Source organism: Anoplopoma fimbria, chromosome 19, assembly GCF_027596085.1.
Source record: "Anoplopoma fimbria isolate UVic2021 breed Golden Eagle Sablefish chromosome 19, Afim_UVic_2022, whole genome shotgun sequence".
Lineage (NCBI taxonomy): Eukaryota > Metazoa > Chordata > Actinopteri > Perciformes > Anoplopomatidae > Anoplopoma > Anoplopoma fimbria.
The window spans coordinates 18,329,244-18,348,384 of record NC_072467.1 but is presented as its reverse complement, the minus strand read 5'-3'; the positions used below and the strand labels follow the sequence as shown (position 1 = coordinate 18,348,384).

At 40.7% G+C, this 19,141-nt stretch overlaps 1 protein-coding gene across 8 annotated transcripts in view; it reads right to left on the bottom strand.

The window, feature by feature from the left end:
- The window catches only part of tjp1b (tight junction protein 1b), a 34,704-nt gene extending 16,348 nt beyond the window's left edge, over positions 1–18,356 (bottom strand). For all 8 annotated transcript variants that reach the window (XM_054619239.1, XM_054619241.1, XM_054619242.1 and 5 more), the window contains exons 1-8: positions 18,243–18,356; positions 3,168–3,224; positions 2,472–2,596; positions 2,252–2,354; positions 1,718–2,036; positions 1,248–1,354; positions 387–555; positions 126–270 (exon numbers count right to left, since the gene is read on the bottom strand). In XM_054619239.1, coding sequence (XP_054475214.1) covers positions 126–270; positions 387–555; positions 1,248–1,354; positions 1,718–2,036; positions 2,252–2,354; positions 2,472–2,596; positions 3,168–3,215 — 1,016 coding nt within the window. In that variant the 5' untranslated portion in view covers positions 3,216–3,224; positions 18,243–18,356. The remainder of the gene's footprint in view (positions 1–125; positions 271–386; positions 556–1,247; positions 1,355–1,717; positions 2,037–2,251; positions 2,355–2,471; positions 2,597–3,167; positions 3,225–18,242) is intronic.
- Between the last annotated feature and the right edge of the window lie 785 nt (positions 18,357–19,141).

Genomic DNA, 19,141 nt, shown 5'->3' with positions numbered 1-19,141 from the left:
TGGATTACTATTAGTATATCAACCAGAGAGAGAAAGAAGCAGAAGTAGCAAAACTGAATCTATATGAAAATTATTTTTGAGGTTATAGTTTTTTAAATATATAGTTATCGATGGGTTGTCTTTACCTGCCGTTGCTGATTTGTGGGGGCGAGTGTCTGGAGTGGTCTGAGGGCTCAGATCTTCTGTCTGGAGAGCGGGAGCGGCTGCTACGATGTCTGTCATGCGATCGATTGGAATGGTCGGATGCCAGAGAATGGATATCTGAAATGTCTGATCAAACAAGAGCCACTGTTCAATGACGGCAGTCTGAAATACACGCGGACAAGTCTGGCTTTTTAGCTGCGCCCCATTTCGGCTGAATCCAACACTTAACACCACCCTCTCACCGTCTCTGTCGGAGGCGTTGGCTGAAGGAATGCTGTCATCGAGGTCAGGGATGTTCAGCAGGGTCGCCCGGTCGTCCCTCTGCACAACCATTTTTAGCTTGCCCTTTGACCTTTCTATCAGCTTCTTGGCATCTATCAAGGAGAGGTTTTCTGTCACTGTGCCATTGATCTGTAGGAAAATCAGAGAGAGACGCCATTAGCCATGATGTGACAAAGAACAGTCGTTAAATAAAAAATAAGACTAAAAAAATAAAGAAGTCTTTGTTTCACATTTTATTACACTAAAATTGTCATATAAAAAGCTAACTTTAGGCTACAAATGCATATTCCAAAAGGCACAAGATCACATGCAAATTAAGTGCAACATTGATTATGTTTGTCAGGGTCGAATCGATTTGTAAGCCTCAGATTAGGCTGTGCAGGATCAACTAGCACAGCATTTTGACAATTCTTTCCTTCAATCATTTGATTAGCCTTTCATTCCTTCAGTTCAAGCATTCAAGGAGAGTACAATGACATGGGTGAGAAGACTGAATGCGAGAAGAGATTGATTCAGATCAGCTACATTGTAAAAAAGAACCTGCTATGCACATAGAGCTATTTTATACGTCCTTCAAAATGTAAAAGAACTGAGTAACATCAAGCAGATTAAGCTGCAACAGTAAGTGCTGTTATGCAACATTACATAGAGAAAATAGGCTACTACAGCAGTACTGTGAGTACAAGTCTATTCCAGCACATTGTTCTCTCCATCAGCACTAAAAAGGGGGAAAATAAATAATAATTGTCTTGTCATGTTTAATATTTAATGTTGTATACATATCAAATGTTCGCCGGGCCTCTTGAAGTCCTATTCCTCACCTTCAGAACAACATCTCCTTCCTGGATGTTGCCGTCTCTGGCTGCCAGGCTCTCAGGGGAAATGTCCTTGACAAAGATGTGGCTGGCTAGGCGCAGGCCATATTCTGCTTACAAAGTGAACGACAACAACAAAGACCATGTTAGCACAGAGTTCACGTGGCCACACCGCACTGACCACACTTTGCTGTCAAGCCGCTGCTCCCACTGGGATTAACAGTACTGATTAAAGAAGATTAATTGCTCTTTTACTTAGATTTACTTGAGTAAACTTGGATTTTGCTGCGGCTGGCAAGTTTTGTTTACTCTGGCAGTTTACCAATGCTGATTTGGAGGTCTTATTCTCTCCTTTAAAGTCTGGTTGCTGTCTGATAATAGTTGGATGAATAAAGTGGCAGGTGATTTCCTGGATTACCTCAGGAAACTCTCTTTGTGCCTTCATCTTTTTTCATCCCCGACTTTGTGAGCCTCACCTTCATTTTTGCGAGATTTGACAAGTGTGACCTTTGCGGGTCGTGGGGGCAGGTTGTGTGAGTGGCGGTCTGAGCGCGGGGAGAGACTCCTCTCCCGCGAGCCGCTGCGTTCACGTTCCCTGTCCCTTCGCCCGCTGCTCCGACCGCTGCGCCTGCCCATGGCCCCGCCCACACCGCTGTAAGCGCCGCTGCGTCCGCTCCGCGTCTCGTATATCTCTTCATCATAACTGTCGTCCTCCTCCTCGTCATGCTCCGACATAGTTTCCCTCTCCCCTAGGCGACCCATGGGGACATGCACCTTTCTCTTCCGCCTGATTGTCTGGTCAAAGGAAATAAGATATGAGATCAGTTACAGTAAGATGAATCAATTTAATCCCTCTGTCATGTACATTTCTCCTACTAGTCAATTTTGACATAAATAAGAAATGTCTAAATGACATACAAGTTGATCAAAATATGTCAACATTTTGTAGTTTCTGACATAAGTTTTAACCAGAGTTTTTGAAAGGAATTCATAATGGGTTGTTGACTCACAATTTTGGCAATTTTCCCACTTTTACGAAGCTGCTGGACTGCGTACGCGTGCTCCACATTGTCCATGGAGACAGCATTGACCATAACCACTCTGTCATTTTCCCTAGAGAGGGGACACAGAGATATGAGACATGCTGGAGTCTCTCTGTAACAGGAAGGGTAATTTCATACTAATAACTTGCAATTTGACCGGGCTGCCAATAATAGAACTAAATCTTACTGCAGCAGGCCCTCTGCTGGGCCTCCTTTCAGCACATCTGAGATGACAATGGAGGTCTCGCCACTCTGAAAATGAGGGTTATCCCGACCTCCTGATATGGCTATCCCAAAGCCAAACCCTGGTGCCTGCAAACAGAGAAACATAGATTAGGATGTTGATATAGCTTTCTGTTTGGACCAAAATACTATATTATGTAAAGGTCTGGAAACAGATAGACAGAGCTGACCGACTAAGAAAAAACATATGCATATATCTACATATGCCATTGAATCATTTAATAGACAGAAGACCAACTCTTCATTATTACAAAACATACACAACATCAGTAGTTTTCACTGCCAGCAATTACATAAACTTATAGCTGTAGTGAGTTGAATCTTCAGTGTAGTTTGAATGCAAAAGCTTGCACAAAAAGCACTTTTAGTGTTGGTTATTCAGGCTCCTAAACCAAAAATGTGGATAGAATAATGCAGAAGAAAAGCACTGTGATGACTCCTTTGTTTTGTTTGTTCCACCTGCAACTGTGTACACAGTAAGCACACTTCCTACATGATGTGATCCGGGGAAAAGGGAGGGGGGGGTGGGGGGTGCAAGCAAAGATCGCACAAACAGCCAGGGTATAGAGATATCTGGACCAGGACGAACACAACACAGACAGAAGTAAAGAGCATCTGAGGGAGGAGAACAGATACCTACCCTGTGAAGTGTTACTGTGTGCTGTTCCCAAATGACAGTCTCCTCCATTGCTGCACTCTGGAAGACAGAAAAACAGGAAAGTTTGATTAACACAAGAGGTCTAACAGATCCAAAAGGGGTAAATCGGGCAACCTGTTGGTCTGAGCATCTTATCACAGAAGGGACACCAACAGTCTTTGGACTGTCAGTTAGAAAAAAACTAACAAAAATGATCCATCAATTATTCTGCAGTCCATTTACGTTTTTTTTTCTGTCAAAAAACAATACGTCACAATCCATGCAAAAATAATTACTCAAATTGATGAATTGTTAACATTTGCATGTTCAAGACAGTTCGCTCCTGCTATGGATTTACACTGCAGCCAGATCTGTAAATTGAACCTTCATCTTAGTCAGCAGGATGGTCCTTCATCCATTTTAAGTGAATAATGTGGATGTTATCGGCATAATCTAGCTAATTGCCCTGATAATGTGTACACTTCAGCTTCCAGGCACAGATGTACACCCAGTGCTTCTGCAGTATACTTAACATTATCTTGAGTTGCGTAAAAATGAATAGCCACCGGTGGAATTTGTTTTATATAATGATTTGCATAAGTCCTGCACTGGAAATAAAGGAGGAAATGAACAATACCAAAGCCTGCACTCTCTAATGTAGTTCTCTACATTAGAGAGTGCAGGCTTTGGTATTTGGTACTGATCTAAAAGCGCACACTGAAACATGAACAGTGAACAGTCTAAAATCATATGCTTTATGAAAAACAACAATAGCATTTGACTGAAGTCCATTTCCAATTCATCCCCTCTAGTCAAGCGTTTCTAGTAAAAGAGGGAAGCCGTTTCAGTGTGCTCTACACATGTAGAATCTAATAAGGATGCAAACTGTCAAAGCCGCTACAGGGACACCCAGCAGGTTATTGAGTTAGCGTCACTGTTACCTATTTACAGCAGATAGCATTGTGTTGTGCTTGGTTTTATCTGCAGTGCACTCACACATTGACAAACAGACCACACTCTATCAACTCTATCTCCTTCCTAGAACATTTAAAAAATCCCTGCTTAATACAATGAGACCACACTTACAGGAAGTCTTTGAAATGAAAGCACCTCCTCCGTCACATTAACAAGCAGAGAGGATGAGATGAAGGTCACCTCCTTCAGCTGTTAGGTCAGCACTGTCCTCTGCGGCCCCACAGCTTACTTCTTATCTTATCTCTTCTTCTAGATCATTCCACCTCCACCGCAATCTCACGACACATTAGCCGTGCAATGACTCTGTATAAAACACTACGAGGTTCATCCCTTTGGGGCCAAATTACAACCCACATCACAGCGCCTAATGCAATAACCCTCCATTTGTCATGTAAATTGATCCTAAGAGTGTGACCTTAATGGGTGAGACTATCACGCATTTCCCTTCTGCTTTGCTGGTAATTTCTTTGACACCTCGAAACACTTAAGAGTATGGCCACCTAGGCAGAGGACTCATCGGGGAGGGTGATCTCTCATGTGGCGGCGCATTAAAGTGTGATGACAGACGAGCGACGGGAGACGAACCGTACATTAAAAAGCAGCAACAGATTCAGTGCATGCACAGTCAGCCTGACATCACTGCCACCTCGTTGGCAGCTTCATACCCGAAATGTCTCGCAAGCGTCAGCACAGGTTCATGTTAAAGATGAATTTGCACCATATCAGCACGACAACCTGCTAACGGTATGGCTATCAAATTCCCTAAAGTGATAATGAGCAACAGGCAAACATTTATAAAGAAAGTGAAATAAAACTGGGGGGGGAAACATCCTTTCTGTTATTGTATGACAGTAAAGTCTGAGGAAGTAATTTAGCTGACTGTCTCTGCTGCCGTCCTGTTTATTGTTTTACCACCCAGGCTTCCTTCAACACATCGTCCTCTTGTCTGTCATGATCTGTCAGCCAAGTGCCGTCTTACAGAGAGTGTCTGGGAATACAGGCAGCTGAATAAATAGCCACAAGTGGCCCCAGACGTTCTCAGCTTGGCAGCAAGAGTCACAAACTCCTCAAGCCGCTTATGGTGGGACTCATGCAAGGAGGGGGAACAAAGGACTGAACTTGGGAACACCTCCTTTACATTGAATACAGTGCACTTGAGAGAGAAAGAAAAAAAAAAAGACATCTGAATATTAACAAGACGGCTGAAAGTTTGCTCTGTGGGGAGGAGGATTTATGCCTGGGTCTTCTCGATCAGCACTGTGGAAACGCTGATGCAAAGAACTCGAACATTTCGCCTAAATTTATGGATGGTTTGTCACTAAACTGCAAAGTTATGGGAGGTACTTGTTTTCCAGTTGACATTCCCACTTCCAGAAATTCTGTATCAGCATTTATGCAGCACACCACAAACATGCACACACACACGTAAAATGTTTAGGCCCCCTGTGTTTGTGAGAAATGTGGTTTTGTTGTCTGGAAAATATGATTAGAGGATGCTCACCGTGTCTGATCCAATATAAATATATCACCATAAAATAAACGGGACGTATAATCCCAAATGAAGCCAAACAGAAGTTATCTAAAATTGAGTAAAAACTAAACAGATTTTAGGAGGAATAAAAATATTTAGCCGGTCCTGGAGTGTGTCTCTCTCCCTCTCCCATCCCACCCTCCACTTTCTCTCCACACACACACACACACACACACACACACACACACACACACACACACACACACACACACACACACACACACACACACACACACACACACACACACACACACACACACACACACACACACACACACACACACACACACACACACACACACACACACACACACACTTCAGTTTGAAGGGATGTAATTTTGCTTTCTCCTCCTGCAGAGCTTGTTGCTCCGGTAACAGAGGGGGGAACAGTCTGGTGTTGTTCAAGAGGCCTGACATTTTCAGGCCGTGTCTGAAGGTTCCTCTCAACCGTAGGAGGTTTTAAAAAAAGACCCAGCTGCATTAATTTAAAAGAAAGAAAGAAAAGCTTTTTTTTTTAAATTTTAAATTAGCCTCTTTGTTGTTGCACCACGTGTCTCTAAAAACAGTCTTCACTTATAACAAACCTGTTACCTTAAAAGTGCTGTTCTTTGTAGGAATTAACAAGGTGCTTTGCAGTACAATAAAACCAAAAACTACTACATGGCATTTTGTATTCAGCCTCACAACCAAACATCTTAGCGCCCCATTCAGAGCCAAAGACACTAATCTCAAAAGTCAAGTAAACATAAAAGAAAGAGAAGGGAAACGTTTGAGTCGACTCCGCACTGCTCCTGTGTACAGTTTTAACTAAAGTCCCTTCAGCAGCCAGTGACTGATGAGTTTTTGTGGCACTGTTGTGAACGCCCTTTATGGCCACAAACAACTGGTGCCAACAGAAGCTTCAAGCCACAAGCCCGAGCCAGGGCTGGCAGCCGCTCCACAGCAGAAACACACCATGTTGGTTGGGTCATGCTTGGGGGATTACAACCAGGCAACTTGGGAGCCAGCGTTACAACACAGATGGACTACGACACAGATGGATCACACACAGCTGAGTGGAGACAGGACAGGAAAAGCTGTGGGCAAAATGGACTATGTCGATATAGTAATGGTAAACGACAAAATTATTCAGTAATCCCAGTGTGGTTTTTAAAACTATTAAAGCATGCCTGTCAAGGAAATATTCTAATATCAGCCTTTTAAGGGACTAATTCCACATGTGAATCAATTCAGGGCTTAACCTCGTGATTTTCTATTATTGTAGAATAGAAACGATTAGTTGTTTAATCAGTTAGTCAAGTGTAAATATTTGCTATTTTCTAAGTTTTCTATGATGCTAAGCTAAATAGATTTGGGTTTTGCACTTTTGGTTTAAAAAAAACCTCACTAAATTTAAAGAAGAGCTGAAACCAACCGTTACTTTCATTATCGATCAGACGTTATCTCATTTGGCCTAAAAATGATCAGAAAATATATACAAATAATATTTGTATATAATGTATTATTATTTTCAGCAAATACTCATAATAGAGAGGCTGGAACCAGAGGTGTTTTGGATATTTGCCTAAAAATGGCTTAAGTTATCACTCAATTACCAACATAGTTTGATTTATTTGATTTTCCAACGACTATTCAAATAATTGACTTATCACTGCAGCTCTAATTCAAGACATTATCGACTCCGAGAACCTGTATTTGGTATTTTTGCCATTTACTTACATTTTATAGACCAAACAATTAATCAAGGAAAGTAATTGGTAGATTAATCATTGATAAAAATAATCAATAGGTGCAGCCCTGCATTACTTAATAATCTAAAGATTGATTTGTTGATTAATCGATTAATAGTTTAGGCATTAAAAATGACCCTTAAATAGTATAAAATATCCATCACAATGTTTACTGAGCCAATCTTTACAAATACTTAAATGTTTTGTCCAACCAACAGTCCAAAACACAAAAGATCAAATTTCTGTCATAGATGACTATTGATCACTCATTTTCACAGTCTCAGATGTGATAATGGTGAATTTGCGTGAAAAATTTATAAAGTTTGAATTTTAAACGTGACAAATATGGACAAAGTTACTAGCATTTGAGGCAAACATTAGTATCAAATAATTATAAGTTATTTATAAGCCACTGAATTGAAAAGGAGCAATGACAAAAACAAGTACTTGTGTGACCTGGCAGCACCATCTGAATCAAGAACAAATAAATACCATCAGATGTTGGTGACTGTTGAAGTCTACCAGCCACTTTGGCAGCTAATGATCCTTTGGCCGTTCTTTTTAAATCCAAATAAAAATTTAGCCGGTAAAATAGTAAATAGTAGCTTATCTTTGCGCTTCATTTCAACCCAATGTGGAAAAAACTTTACCATAAGTGTATTTGTAAAAGACAGAATCACCTAACAAGTAGCATCTCAGGGAGAAAGAGGGACTTGTTTTTAGACAATGCATCTTGAATATCTTGTTAAGTGAAATATTACTTTTGAGCATTGCAGGTTTATTATGACACACAACACTTTCTAATATTGATGAAAAAAAGCTCAATATTCCCAGATCATTTCAAGATCTCTTTATCTTAAAAAGGCCTACATTTTACATCTTATTGGACAAAGCTGATTTTCACTTGTTCCATTGGCAGATTTTGTACTTATTAAAAGCAAAAATACCTTGTATTCATAGTTTTTTTTCTTATTTTTGAAGTGGCCTTTTTTTTCAATGCATGCCTCACATCTTTCTTTCTTCAATTTCAAGATTATGAACTGTAACTACCACAAAAACAGAAAGCAGTCAACCCTAACCCACCCCAACTGCTTTGATATGTTACAAGTTGTAACTCAGGTTCTATTAATCCATACATTGTGTTAAGTAAAAGATCTGCACCAAAAAATAAGAATAAAATCTCCACTTAAAACCAATGAGTCCCCACAATACTAACCAAACATGACCCGTGTAGAGGGAAGCTAAGATGGTGTTTCATTTTATATTCACTTTGGAGTATCATTAAAATGAAAGAGTTCTGGCTCCCCAACTCTCTATTCAGCAGAAAAACCAAATCATATTTCTTCCAAAGAGGGAACAGAGGCAATACGGTGGGGTGTTCAATTATCTGACTAAGAGAATAGATTTTGTGCTGTGGTTTGGTTTAGGGGTGAGGCAGAACCTTATTCAATTCTGACCGCTCTGGGACAAGAGTGGCTAAAAATAGCTCTCATTAATTCTGCCGTTGTGATGCTGCAACAGAGTGATTTAAGGGAAAACTTGCAGCAAGCACACTGGAGAACGTTTAATAACCTCTTGTTATATTAAATGCCACGGACTGACTGGAACAAATTATACATTACAGCACAGAAAACACATTCACTATCTCTCTCTAGAACCCGTTTGTTGGATCTGTTCTGTAAGGCCTGAGGAAAACAGAGAGGTGGATCATTTTCACAAAGCCTTTACAGAGCCAGTGCAGAGAAAACGTGGCTATTCAAACAAGTAGTACAATAAAAGGATGTTTAATGTCGATGCTGGGATACTCATGATAGACAGAGTGGTACAAAAATACATTTTTAGCATTGAATTATTGGTGATTAGCTGAAACAAAACTTAAGAAAATTACTTTTCAATAATTTAATAAAACGTGATAATGGTACAGTACATTTCTTCCATTCATCTTATATTTATTAATTCTATTATTATGAAACACCACCTTTTTTTTTTTAGATCCTTATTTGAGACCCCATTGAGCTTCCGCAGTGCTACAACTACAGATCCCCACATGATAAGAGAAGCAATAAAAGCTAAATGTGTCTCAGCCTCCAGCAGGGAAAGAAACATTTGTTCCAAAGTTCTCAGTCGTCAGAGAAATACGACCCATTAAACCAAACCAAGAATGACACCGACACAAAAGACTAGCATGCCAGCCATGAAACAAATTGCTAGAACAAGGATACTTCCAGGACAGTGTGCAAAGTTGCAATGCAGCCAAAGACAGAAAACAACAACGGGATCGCACTGCACAGTGGCTGCTGGCAGTGAAGCAGCAAACAAGCAGAATAAGATGATTGATCACTTCAGAAATTGAGAACGATGTTCTGGGGATTGCTGACAACTGCTAAAACTCCCGAGCCTCTGAGAACATATTCTAATGAGGGCCCCATGCCTTAGCACCAGTCAGGGGGGTCCCAGGAGAGATAAGTGGCACTCTGCACATACAACATGGTCTGACACTGTACTGTGGCTCTCTAATGGAGGAGGGGAGAGAGAGGGGAGAGCTGCAGCAATGCACGAGTGATAAAAGGTTTAACAGATGAAACCTATTAGCTCCGACACAAAAACTTAATTGCCAACCATTACAGACATGGGGGAAAACACACACTGGCATTATTTAAAGGCTACAGTAAAACAAAGTTCCACCTCATTCTCTGCATCTGTTAGATGTGTTGCTTAACTTTCAGATAAAGCTGGACGCATACAAGATCAGAGGTACTTACATCGGTTCATCCTGGTCACTACAAACAAACAAAAGCGACTCCAGCCTCCGGCTTCTCCTCAGTAAAGCCAGCAGGAGATTCCTGCAGACGCACATCAGCAGCCTCAGTGCATAGCTGCACCAATCGGTGCTAGGAGGGACGAAACCCCCGCCTTCCTTTCTATTTTCTTGGCTCTAGAACAACTGAAATTACGACCACAGGTGAGGGATTTAGAAACACACCCTGCAGCTACACCCTACTGCTTCCTCCGACCCGCAAAAAAAAGGTCTGCCTCCTCTCCCAACATCTTTCTTCAAAATGTATCCCTCGCTCCAACTCTCTCTTCACACGCTCATGGGATCGAAGCAAATCCCCTCCAGCTTGGCAGCGATCTGTGTGGGATCTGCAGTTCCGCTACAGCATGGGACTCCTCTGTACTAGTGAACATCCATCCGCAGTGTAAACTGCTGTATCGGACTTAACCCCTGAGGCTCCAGGTTGAGCCGGAGCAGAATTCATCCGTTCTCTTTGCTTGTGGATCACTGTTAAGCCCCTCCACCACAGGTGTGCTGCATCCCATGCATAAATGATGCTCAACGTCTGACCGTCAAACTGACAGTTAATAATAAACAATGCATAAGGACGTTTGACTTTGTTTTTTATGCTGCAGCTGAAGACAACACAAAGAAAATCACCATGAAATCTCACCTCCAACACAGAGCAGATAAAACCAAACTTCACCAAAAAATATATATATATATAAATATGAGGTGCAGGCAGATTTGAGAGGAAATCACAGAGGCACATGTGATTTGTGTAACATCTGTTATATGAAGAAGGAAATTCTGACATCTGTAGGGCAAAATTATATGTTTAAACAGCTACTTATTATAGATTTCTTGATTCATTTTTCTATTTGTGGGACAGCTAAAATGGTGAAAGCCTACTACTTATGTTTAGTTTGCACTTCTTTCAAAGAAGTTCAACAAGTTCAACTATTTCATGGGGAAATGAACTCAACAGACTGCACTTAAGATCGCCCTGGGAAATGCTAATTATTGTACAGCCCAAATATAATTGTTTTTACAGTGTGTGAACTAAAATGGCTTTATTAAGAAAAGAGCTTACTGCATTGCAGTTTGCAACAAATGCAAACAAAACTAAGAACGTTTGTTCCATCCTCTGGAAAACGTCTGAGTAGTCTGTATCCAATCAAGCAGCATTAAGATGACACAGTTACACAACTTGTCACGAGTTTTTTTTTAAACATTTGTTTTAGTAGCTAAATCATTTTACCCCATTGAGTCTTGTGTGCTTTCTATAGAGGGTCATGCTGCATGACTGCACAAACATGTGAATTCATCCCGAGGCAACTTCAAGCATCTGCAGCGCGTTCCAACCACAAACATACTGAGGCAGTCCTTGTCGTCTATGAAGGACGGCGGTTCATTTCACCACTGTTGGAGCCAATTTTCGTATCGTGTTTATTATGTGTCTGACTATAAAGTAATATGTGTTCACTTGTGGTAATTCCCCTTTTGCAAAGTAGGTGGTACGTGGAGTACAGGGAAAATATAAATAGGTGAATCACTAATCGCAGAGCAGGTGTGTTGTTTACCGGTAGAAAAAACATGTTGTGAGCTATTTGTTTGTTTTTGTATGCAAGTTATTCACTGATATAAACACATGTGAGTCACCATCAACACTGTGGATGGACATGACGGTGTACAAATTAACACTTCGAGTAACGTTATTGCTACACAGATGTTTGATACGCAAGTTATTCAACTGATATTCAGTCATGCCTCTACAACCACCGACAGGAAATACATGGTAGACAGGGTTGCTATTAAAGACTTGGGCTATCCTTCTCTTTACAATGCAAATTTTGTTCCACGTCGTGTTGAGAAGACCGGGGAGAACACGACAACAGAAACTACTATTCATCTATAATCAGACAAATGAAGCAACATTTACAACACTATGCACTACATCCAGATGCCTGACACCAACAGAAGGTTACCTCAGGCAGCTCAGGGTGTCTTAGATTATTATTAAACTATAAACCATTGACTCAACCTCGTGCATTTAAACATCCCCTCCTCATCAAATTCTTGACATTTATGAGACGGTTATTACAGATCACTTATGTAAGGTCATGATTTACATACGCTGTCTATGTCCTGTTCCCTGTGTGCATGGAGGCACTGTGCATCCACACAAAGTAAATGGGTGATTCAGCTGAGAACGTAATCTCATGTGTTGTGACAGATTTGTTTGTGATTTTGAAAGAAGAATTGCATCACAGTGAAAATATACAAACAAATACACAAAATGCAATCACAGGAGGGAAAATAAAAAGGAAAGAAAATACCTCAAAATCCAAAACAAACCACCCAGGTTTGCCAACGTGAGATTCAGTGAAATCACAATTTGACAAACATGGATCTAAACACCAAACAAAGTCCATGTGGGTCATGACATCCCATTTCTCAGTCTATAATGTTCGAGTTGGACAAGCCTGACGGACACCCAATCACCGCTGGCAGGGGAAACAAGTTAAATTTACATCCTTCAGAGCGGAGCCTGAGAGTGGTGACAGATTCCACACATAGTTTGCTCTCTCCACCAGCTTCTGCCTACCAGCCTCCAAATTAATTATTTCTACATCAACTTAAAGAGGCATGTAGGGAAACCAAGCAGCTAAATGCTTCCAAGTCTGCAGTTGAGCCACTACTATGTCTTCTTCTTAATTCTTCATTCGTGACAGACAGAATGCAAGGGTGTAATTAAACTCTGTGAAATAAATCTTATATAAATAGCAATAAATCTTTTCTTTTCCCAGCACATTTCAATAATATCCCAAGAATTATGGTTGAGACAACTGGACTTTCTTTAAAGCTGTAAAGGTCTTCTACTGTTGCACTCATTTTAATGTTTATCATGTAAATGTTTCATGTTTGGCAGCATTTAAGTGAAAAATGGTGCTGCAGAAACACAACTTTTCCTCATACAAACCGTTTTATGTCCAGTATCTTTAACTACACAATTAACCAGCATTCTGTTCAATTTTGTGTTTGAGTTATGAGTACTTGAGCATCGTACTGCGTGTTGATTTTAAATAATTGTATTGTTTTTACTGAGCTGTAGCACTTTAAAACAGAATCAATCCTGTGACTACAGGTATTTTACGCAAATGCCTGTTTCTATACTTGCACCTGTGTACATATATTTTAATATTTGATTTAGAAAAATAAATAGAAGTCAAACCATTCTATCCCACACTCTTTAAGTGATCATATCTGAGGAAAAGACTTAAGTTACCGGAGTGGCAACAATTTCGATGACAGATGAGTCTCAAAGGCAGTCCATGTGACAATGGACATAGAGCATTGAATAAAATGTCTTTGTGATGGCTTGAACACACAGAAACGTATGGAAACTGTTGAAGCTGCTTTGCATAGACACAATGGTGCAGTATGTTTAACTACCAATGATTGGGTCTCGGTTTCCCAAATGGAGGAAGCCAGCAGCCAAACCTCATTTGATGTGCTAAACATTGAGGATGACTGTCAAACACTATAATTAACAAGTGATCTCATTAAATGTGTTTAGACAGTATGATAATTAGCTGTTATTACTTCATCATCTGTCATAATATTGATGCTGACATGAGTTGTGTACTTTCTGTCCAACAGTGTAGACCCAGTAAACGCTCCTCAGAGGAGACAAGACACATATTGTTTTGCTGGTTGTCTTTTATCTTTTTTCATAACGTATTTTTTTCAATTCAAGTCTTGTTGACTGGAAAACAGCAAAAATTACTTCAGAAATACTTAATTAATCCAGTTCAAGAGTTTAGGCTAAGTTGCAATAATATCTTACTGTCAATCATGTTCTTTCCCTCTAATGCATTTTAAATATCAAACCTGCAACTTTTTGGACACTCAGAGGCAGCGGAAGTCGATCAGAACATTGTTATATAATCAGCTTTTAAGTTGATTTGGAGAACTAGTTAGCAAGAAGTTGTGTAGTCACATATCCAGCAGTTACGGAGGGACATTATCATGTATTTGGAGTCGTATTTCTGTCGACCTGGTTAATTTGAGTCTCGTATTCACTTTAAACATACAGTTTATGATCTCCACCTACTCCAAAGGTAAATATATGACTCCTTATCTGCTAAATGGTCCAATTAATTCCCCATCTAGTCGTTAACTTTGTCGGTTTCCTGTTTGGTGCTGAGCAGGTAGTGTACTGTGTGTCTGCTGCGGTTGAATCATTTAAAAAAAGAAATTAATAATAATAATAATAATCTTTAAAAAAAATGGAATTTGTACTGTAACATAACAAAAAAAAATGTTTAGACTCTTGATTTGAGTTTGGGATTTCTTTACACTATTTTCTGCTAAACAATTTAAGAATAATAAATAAATTAAGTTCAAACCTTAGCTAGGGTCTATTTTCAGAATCCACAGCTTGAGTCAGTGATCATAACCAGAGCCTGAGTGTGTCCTGAACACATGGACGAGGAAATCAGCCCCTGAACTCAATCAGCCCTGTGGAAGTTATCAGTGGCCCACACAGCGCACATAAGAGGGCAGGAATGTGCTGATAAGCTGAGCCACTGACCTGCACCCCGCCTCCTCTCAGTCACAGTGATTGAAACAAGGACAACGGAGCCAATGAAAAACAGTAATGATAAGGGATGTTTCTGCGCTGTAAGAAAAAGGAGGCTCACGTTGAAAAGTGATTGATGAGCGATTTTGCAAGCTTCTTCATCCTGATAGTTTCACACCCCTTACAAATTGGGATTTACGATGGACTTGATTTATACAAGCACGCACCTATATAACCGAAGCTATGAACATAACATAAACATGCCATTTGCCAACACAGAGACTTACTATACGATGGGGACATTGGCTTTAATGTCATACTTCTAAGAATTGTTTGCTAGGAAGTCTTAGCTTGGACATGTATCAAAGCAATGACCTTTCAATGTTCACAGCACCCATCAATCAATCTCCCAACAACTCATACATCTCCAAAAAAGTAGCCTCAAAATTAGATGGTATGAAATATGTAAGGAGCCAAAGGTAGACAGATGCCCACTATTTAAAGCCCGACCCACAACATGTCAATTGACAAAGGCTTATTTGTATATGTACTGCAATCTACTTTGCATTATATATTGTCCCTGGACATGGTTGTGAAGGTGGAAATTAACAGACAACACAAAAAAACATTACCGCAGTAAATGGTCTATACATGCTGACATGTGTGACTTTTATGTTTAAAGTTAAAATTAAAACTTATTTATTGGCACCAGTTCTATTTAATTCATCTTGTGTCAATAAAGCATGCGGAGAAACATTTGAGTGGCCATAAAGAGGGGGACAGGATTAACCTAGGCTGCAATGCCGAACAGAAAATCCTCCTTTATTGAAAAAAAAAAAAAAAAAAGGATTAGATCTATTAGCTCAGGCTATTAGCTGAAACAATTAGTGTCAAAACTCCATCTCAGTCTGAAGTCACACCTCTCAGCGAATGAAAATATCACAACAATATTAATTATACAAAATAATCCATGCGGTAGTTAGCAGAGATATAATACTTTTTATTCTAGTAGCACCTCTAAGCTTTCACTATCACTGAAACATGTGCCATCTTCACAGTCTCCCACCATTTTTTTTGGCATTGTTTTCCCAGCAGCCCCTCTCTCAACAGCTAGACTACTAATCTCTTTAAAGACGTTCCTGAGGCCGTTTACTTTGATCTCTTTTATTTTAATAAAATAAGCCTTTTGGATTGGAATGATCATGTATGCATACCGAAGGTTTCAAAATATAGAAAGTGTCAACATATGATATTAACACAGTAATGCTGTCTCATTGGTACGTCTGTTGTGACATAGGCATGTTTTAACCAGCAACACAGAAGCCCTTCATAGCACAGTTTCCTCAAATACACAGGACTACAAAACTCCAGTCAAATTTAACTTAGGTAGGCAAAATATTGGATACATCTGTCCTTCCACAACCACAATGACTCACATGACTTCTGCTCCCATGACAGCTTAGGTCAACAAGATTTACAGGCCAACATGTATGGCTGCCCTTGAGCAGTTAAGATATTCTCTTCTTCTTTGGCGACATGCTTGCCAGAAACCTCCCCTGTAAAACACTGCCATCTGAATAATACAACAACAAAAAATATTTAAAATCGGGCAATGAAACATCTAATGGCTGCCACAAATATTATCTGTATTGTGCATAGCCCACTTCATTTGAAAAATCTGTTAGCTTGCCTAGCTGCCATTTCATGTACCCATTACTCTCATAAGGAGCAGTGATGATGACATATGTAAGTCATAGACTCATACTCTTACAGAGGCTCACACACACAGATGTGCAGTGATGGATCATCATACTTCCATTGATATATATATATTCCAATTATAGATTGTAACGATCATGTTATAGTAAGAGAAGAAATGTTATAATATGATATGCTTTCAATAGCCTTTTGACAGCTTTCTTTAAATTCAAATGCTGATATCCATTATACAAATCAGACAACTAAATACTGTGACAGCACCAACCGATCCACCCCATACCATTCACAAAATAAACAAATACAACCCAAATGTACTAAGCGACAATGGCCACATAATACCAATTTTCTGGCCACTATTAATAATGCTTATAAACATTATGTAATCTAAACCTAGTTTGAGATACGCTGGCTATGTTTGTTTAAGGATTATGTTAATATATTCTAAGATCATACAGTGCCAGTCAAAAGTTTGGACACACCTTCTCATTCAACTACTTTGAAGAATCTAAAATATAAAACATATTCTGGTTTGTTGAGCATTTGTTTGTTTACCACATGATTCCATATGTGTTCCTTCATAGTTTGGATGTCTTCAATATTAATCTACAATGTAGAAAAAAAATGAAATAAAGAAAAACCATTGAATGAGAAGGTGTGTCCAAACTTTTGACTGGTACTGTACATTTGTTTAATGTGCTGTGTACAAGAGTATCTATAGTTAAAACTAGTCTAACTTAAAGCACATGTAATGCAGTGCAATGCACCAAACGATGCCATATAACCCAGTCCAGCCTTTACAACACTCAACAGGTGATGCCTGGTGCTTCTGACTCATGTGAGCACCAGTCCATCCCTTGTTTAAGGAAATGTAAACAGTGAACCCAGCAGGACAACACAGCTGACATGACAGCTGGTGACGTGACAGACAGCAGGTGTTCCAGTGCCACCAACACTTAGCCCAGCTAACACAGGCTAACGTTAGCCTGCTGCTACCTAGCATCACCAGTGACCATCACAACAAGGCGAGACACCGCTTGACCTTCCATTTTATTAAAGGAAAAAACACCCCACGTGACAGCTGCCCTCACGAGCCCCACTCCTCCCTTTGCCTCCAGCTGTCCCCACACTAAACTAATCCAATGCCCTTTTTTTTTTTTTTTTTTAATATACCCTCCTGGTCAAATCAGCCCCAAAACTGGCCGACATTTTGTTCCAGCAGCTAACAGCTAGCTCATCACAGCTAGCGTCACCTGGACGACCGACGTTCGAACTGCTGCCCCGAACGTTCGATGACAGCCCCGAACGTTCGAACTGCTGCCCCGAATGTTCGATGACAGCCCGAACGTTCGAACTGCTGCCCCGAACGTTCGATGACAGCAGCCCCGAACGTTCGAACTGCTGCCCCGAACGTTCGATGACAGCCCCGAACGTTCGATGACAGCCCGAACGCATCCTGCCGCTTCACGCAGAGACCCGGGCAGTCACGCTTGTCAGCTGGACGATGACGTTAGCGACTAGCTCCCCGCTTAGCATGCCGCCTGGATGCAGTGTTTTGCTAGCAGAGAGGCGGCTTAGGTACCTCGGCTTGCACACACACACACACACACACACACACACACACACACACACACACACACACACACACACACACACACACACACACCGTTATCGTTCGCTCGTGCCCGCAGAGAGACTCGCATCCAGTCGGCTCCTGCTGCGAAACAAACACGCACGCGCGGACAGAAACAATGAAACCATTCACCTTTCGTTAAAGCGAAGGTCCCCGCGGCGGGCTTGTGGAAGATCTTACAGGAGGGGGATGGAAAGGGGGTCTTCCTCCAGAGCAGCAGCCGCCGCACTGCAATGGCAGGATGAAGCCCTCTCTCTCTCTCTCTTTCTCTCTCTCTCCCCCTCTCTCTCTCTCTCTCTCTCTCTCTCTCTCTCTCCCCCCCCCCCCTCCTCGCACACTTCGGCTGCCGTCACCGCCGCGGTGACAGTGACAGGTCCGCCTGGAAGAAACCATTCCCCATTTGTCCGCGGGGGGGGAGGGAGGGAGGGAGGAGGAGGAGGAGGAGGGGATGCAGAGAGGCTGTGCAGCCGCAGCATCAAGCGCCATTCCAGATGAGGGTGAACAAGCACCGCCGAAGCTCCATGAACACTTTCTATGCAGGACTGGATTCGCCTCCTATCGCCTTGTTTAGCTCAAATGCATCAATTATTAGGGATATGCATCAATACTAGGGCCTACTTTTCCAGAAGAATACTGCATTGATATCACAGAAATGTCCTCACTGCACAATTTTTTCCATATTAGTCCATAGAAATGTTAAGTAATAATACGACGCTGTTCTTTAGAGCAGTGGTTCTCAAATGGGGGTACGTGAGATTTTTAAAAAATATATTTAAAATTAGCATCCATTCAAAAATCCTTTAAAAATTGTTATTTAATAAATATTCAATAAAATATAAGTGTAACTTCATAAACTGAATTTTATGCAACAATGCAATCGTCAGTGTTGACAGTTTAATAAATCAGACACTGATGGCACAGCGCTTAGTATTACATCTTTTTTTCAACCAAAAATGCTTTGCACTGGTTAGGGGGGTACTTGGCTAAAAAAGTATTTCACAGGGGGTACATCACTGAAAAAAGGTTGAGAA